Source organism: Triticum dicoccoides, chromosome 3B (genome assembly GCF_002162155.2).
Source record: "Triticum dicoccoides isolate Atlit2015 ecotype Zavitan chromosome 3B, WEW_v2.0, whole genome shotgun sequence".
Taxonomy (NCBI): Eukaryota; Viridiplantae; Streptophyta; class Magnoliopsida; order Poales; family Poaceae; genus Triticum; species Triticum dicoccoides.
This window is the reverse complement of record NC_041385.1, coordinates 308,677,663-308,682,909: the sequence shown is the minus strand read 5'-3', so window position 1 is coordinate 308,682,909 and position 5,247 is coordinate 308,677,663. Positions and strand designations below refer to the sequence as shown.

Below are 5,247 nucleotides of genomic sequence, written 5' to 3'. Positions count from 1 at the left end.
TAATTAGCCCACTCATCCGGTGCACTGCACCTCATTCTCATTCCTCTTTAGTTCCTTCCTGCCTCTCCTTCATTCCTTTAGGAGTAAAACAACATAGTTGGCTGCCCAAGTACTAATTATGTAAGGTAATAAAATGTGGAAAAAGATGTAGGATAACATACAGGATTATTTATCTGAATGTTTCAAGTAGCATAACTTATTTTATCTCATAACCAAATAGGCCCATGTTTATTGTGACCATTATTTCTCTTAAATATTTCATAGTCTTGAAAGGATTTGCTTTAGAAAAATGCCGGAGATCAGGATGAACAATTTCATGTTCCAAAAAACTAACCAGTGACATACTATAACAGTAAGCTGCTGCCATGTGGAACAGAGAGAACTGCCAACACACGAACTTGTATTATGACTGAGCGACTTCTTGGTCAAGCATACTCCCATGATTCGAGCCCACACGCTGCCACTATCTACTTTCCGTCCTGAACATTGCTATGATCATCACCGTAGATGTTATCAGCAATATATGTATGTTGGACTTCCACGTACGGACCACTACTTGAGCAATTTATCACATTTCTTATTTTTTGCGTAACAATTCATGACAACTTAGATCAGAGCATGCTCAGCTGGGACGGCGCTGAGCGGAGGACGGGGTTGGTGCTCAAGGGGTCGCAGGATTTTATTCCTTCTTCCTAATTCTTTTCCTTCCTCTAAATTTGACCAATTTATTTCCTCTTTAAATTTCTTTCCTTCTAATTCTTTTCCTTCCTTCCTTTTCCTACTCGTAGGAGCGAAATTTATTTAATTCTCAACTGCTCATAACTGCAGGATTTATTTCTCCTTCAATTATTTCCTTCATGCTCACCTGCTCATAATAGTGGGATATATTTCCTTCTTTCATTTCTTTCCTTCTTGCACATCCGAGCGGAATTTATTTCCTTCTTTTAATTATTAGATTCCTTTCTGCTCATATTGTGAGCCACTGGGGCCCACTTGTTGAGGCGGCTTATTGATTCCAATTGATAGACTTTTATAAATTGGTGTGATGGGGTGTCAAAAAGCGATGTGGGACAATTCAATACTGGAACAAATAATTTTCTGGCCCAATACCATGTGCGTGCCAGGCCCAGCATGGCGACCGTGCCGTGGGGCTATAAAAAATTGACACGGACAAACCGTTTTTCAGTCCGGGCACAATTGATACCTTGCTCAACTGGTTTATATCATAATGGTGAGGCGAGATCTTGAGTTTGAACCCCACAAACACCACATATTTTTTCTATTACCCATATGTGCAAAATATAATAGTAAAAAAATAGTAACACCTCAGACTCAGATAGTAAAAATTAAAAAACAAATCAAATAAATAATATTGGTGCACGGATAAAAAAAATCTGAGAAGGTGTCCGAAACCAATAAAATCACATAGGCGGGACGAAACCAAGAATATCACCTTAGTAGGTATAGAGTATAGATATAGATATAGATTGTCGTGGATTTTTTTTGTTTGTAAGATTAGCCTTTATTATTTAGAAAACAATGGGTCTGCTGTCCTCATATATTTTAGTACTACCTCTGTAACTAAATGTAAGACGTTTTTGCAGTTCATAGAGGACTAATTGTAGACTAGTTTTTCAGTCAGCAACACAGCTTTGACTACTAGCTAGGTAACTAATTATAGATTAGCCTTTTAGTTGTTACCCCCAGCAGCAACTCGTCTCAACATTATGACTAGCATTGGTAGTATTATGATGTACAGCTGCAGTTCTTTTTTATTTTTCAGCTTTCAGTAATTGTTCCTATCTTTGGATGATTTGAGAGCCTACCCCAACTTGTTTGGGACTAAAGGCTTTGTTGTTGTTGTTTGGATGATTTGAGAATTTGGATCATGCTATTAGTTTGCTAGTCGACGATAATTGGATGGGGGTTAATAGTAAGTTAAGAGTTGTGGAGATAGACTTTTGAATCAAAAAGTTTTAGGCTTAGTAGAACTAAAACTGAGTACATGAGGTGCGGTTTTAGTACTACTAGGCACAAAGAGGAGGTGGTACTTCTATGGTCTTGATGGGTAGGTGGTACTTTAGAAGGACGCCTTTCGATATTTGGGGTCTATGCCTGCAAAAGGATGACGAAATCGATGAAGAGAGTGCCATGGGGCGCCAAGCTTCTGGTGTACTCTGTGAGAAGAGAGTGCCACAAAAGCTAAAAATCAGGTTTTATTGGGCGGCGATTCGATCTACGATGTTGTGTGGTGTAGAATGTTGTCCAACTAAAAGGCGACGTGTCCAACAGTTAGGTGTAGCAGAAATGCGCATGTAGAGATGGATATGTGCCACACAAGAATGGATCGGGTCCGGAATGATGATATATGCGATAGTGTTGGGGTAGCACCGATTATAAGAGAAGCTTGTCCAACGTTGCCTGGGATGGTTTGGGCATATGCAACGCAAGCCTCCAGAAGAGGTGCCGGTTTATAGCGGAAATCGTGCTGATAATGTCGAGAGGTCGGGGTAGACTAGACTTGACATGGGAGGAGTCCGTAAAAATAGATCTGAAGGACTGGGATATCACCAAAGAACCTAGCCATGGACAGGGGTGTGTGGAAGTTAGCCATCCATGTGCCAAAACCAGACTAGGTTTTTAGATGTTATGGGTTTCAACTCTAGTCTACCCCACAACACGGCTTTGAGTACTAGCTAGGTGATTAATTACAGACTAGCCTTTGAGTTGGTACCCAGCAGCTATTTTGCAATTTGCTTTATTTTTCAGTTTTTAGTATTTGTTCCTGAGTTTTATCTAATATTGGTTCTTGGATAGGCTGACCCGGTATAAGAACTTCAAGGAAGGGCACAAGAGGATCCTTGTGGCTACGGATTTGGTTGGCAGGGGGATTGATATTGAGCGTGTCAATATTGTCATAAACTATGACATGCCTGATTCTGCTGATACATACTTGCACAGGGTAATTTTAACTTTGCCCTACTGATTGTGATTGGGTGTTCTTATCTCTGGCTAACATAACATGGTCCACCCCCACAGGTTGGAAGGGCTGGGCGTTTTGGAACCAAAGGGCTTGCAATAACATTTGTTGCTTCTGCCTCTGACTCTGACGTCCTCAATCAGGTTTGTATAACTTCTATATATATATATATATGTTATATATATATGTATATGTATATATATATATATATATATGTATATGTATATGCCTTTGCCACCCCTCTGGCTTCCGTCTGATCTGGCTTTGAGATCTGTGTAGCATCTTTTAGGTCTGCCATTGATTAGTCTTCCATTTGTCTAATTGTACTTAGATGAGTTCATAGCACTAAGTATTAACAAGGTAAAATGTTGATACATGTGTGTACACACGAATCTTTTTCGAGGAATATCTTTTGAGGTCATGGGGAACTTCTTTTAGGAATATAAGTCTTAATCACGAACCAATTTTTTTGTACTATTATAGAAAGTTAGTAAGGTATACTACTTTTTATACTATTAGGGAATCTTTTTGGTTAAGTATTCATGACCAAATATTTTGATACCCCTAGTCTAAGACATACTCTACTGGAACCGTATTAGTGTGATCATTAGCATGCTTCATTAACTGAATCTTGATAAAGTAATGATGATAGCATAGTGTTTGCACGGATCACGAAGCATGCATTGAACGTGGATAACATGGGGTGGCAGGGGTGGTATAGTCCCCGGGTGTTAAAAAATCCACACTAACAGGATGGATTTTCCCTATATATATATATATATATATATATATATATATACATATTTGGTATGATGAGTGTAGTGCAGCCTAACTGAAATTTCATACATATTTTATTTGAAGGTGCAAGAAAGGTTTGAGGTTGACATCAAGGAGCTGCCTGAGCAGATCGACACTTCAACATACAGTAAGTAGTATTGTTGTCTAGATCAAGTGGTGCATTGGCGTGTTTTGATACCCATATAGTGTTGTTTCTTGAATTCCCAACACCTGATCCCGTATTATCAACTACAATTGCCAGTGCCATCTTGAAGATCCAAGTGGGGGCTAGGAGGGTTTGCTTTTCAGACACAGCACCTTTACATTTCTGTTGGGTTACATGAACTTTGATGTAAGAGATGCTCTAGTTGTACTTAATCAGCGATTGGATCTGCTGAGTATTTTGTTGTAGTACTCAGACTTATGGTTGTTAAGGAACCTATTGGAAATGTTGGTGTTCATCATGTTTGCGAGCATATTATTAGGACATTCTTATGTTAGTTTTGGAAGGGGGGCCTTGGCGCAGCTGTAAAGTTGTTGCCTTGTGACCATGAGGTCATGGCTTAGGGTCCTGGAAACAGCCTTGCTGAAATGTAGGAAAAGACTGCGGACAGGAGACCCATGGTCGGACGGTTATGTGCAGCGGTTTGCCCCCATTCTTATGTTGGTTTTCTATTAGTACTTTCACTTACTAATTTTCTTTTATACTAACATCTGATTGAATTTCACTTGGAATTTGTGCTCCGGATCCAAATTAATTGTCACAGCAATAGTACAACTTTAGTGATTTGGATTGGAGGGATTATTATTTGTTGCATCCTTGTGGGTGTAATGCAAGGCTGCTTGTATGTGAATGCTTGAGGAATGAGAATGGTTTGAGATTGGCTCTCAAAGGTGGCCAAAGCCCTTGTCGACGAATCTTGCCGTCTATGTAGCTGACTTCTTGCCACGGTACGCCCAGTCCAACAAATAGTCCACCAACGCCTAGTCCTTTCCCCTCATAGCCAACCCTAGTCGTCACATGTTTTTCCTTTTGCACCCATACGCACACCGCAAGCGACTCCCGCTCATTCCTCACCATATCGTGACGGCGGCGGCGGAACACACATGTGAGGCTCATCTTTGCACAAGGGATAGACAAAGCTGAGTGTCGTAGCTTCAGCCGTTAGGACGTTTGTGCACCAAACATTTCTTTTACTCCCCCCGCAATGAGTTTGCCTTTGTCATCCCTCAGAATAGTTCTAATTGTAGCCTAAGCAAATCTTCATCAATAGATGCATCAACATCAAGTTTAACAAAACCCAGAGTAGGGCGAATCCAGCCCGAAAATTCATCGGCGTGGACGAGCACGCCTGTTCATGGTATCTTCCGTCGTTCACTCGTCGCGGGGTATGGGCTGGACGCGGTATTCCAGGGTGCGTATGCCGGGTAGTTAATGCGTACTCTTGGACGGAGGCCCGACGGTTGTACGCTGTGTGTAGACGGCCGTT

The 5,247-nt window shown here is 40.8% G+C and overlaps 1 protein-coding gene across 1 annotated transcript in view; it reads left to right on the top strand.

Annotated features, from left to right (window-relative positions):
• Positions 1-4,246, top strand: part of LOC119275961 (DEAD-box ATP-dependent RNA helicase 15) — an 8,873-nt gene extending 4,627 nt beyond the window's left edge. Inside the window, exons 10-13 of the mRNA XM_037556895.1 lie at positions 2,818-2,962; positions 3,040-3,123; positions 3,842-3,905; positions 4,020-4,246. Coding sequence (XP_037412792.1) covers positions 2,818-2,962; positions 3,040-3,123; positions 3,842-3,905; positions 4,020-4,030 — 304 coding nt within the window. The 3' untranslated portion in view covers positions 4,031-4,246. The remainder of the gene's footprint in view (positions 1-2,817; positions 2,963-3,039; positions 3,124-3,841; positions 3,906-4,019) is intronic.
• Positions 4,247-5,247: the final 1,001 nt, after the last annotated feature.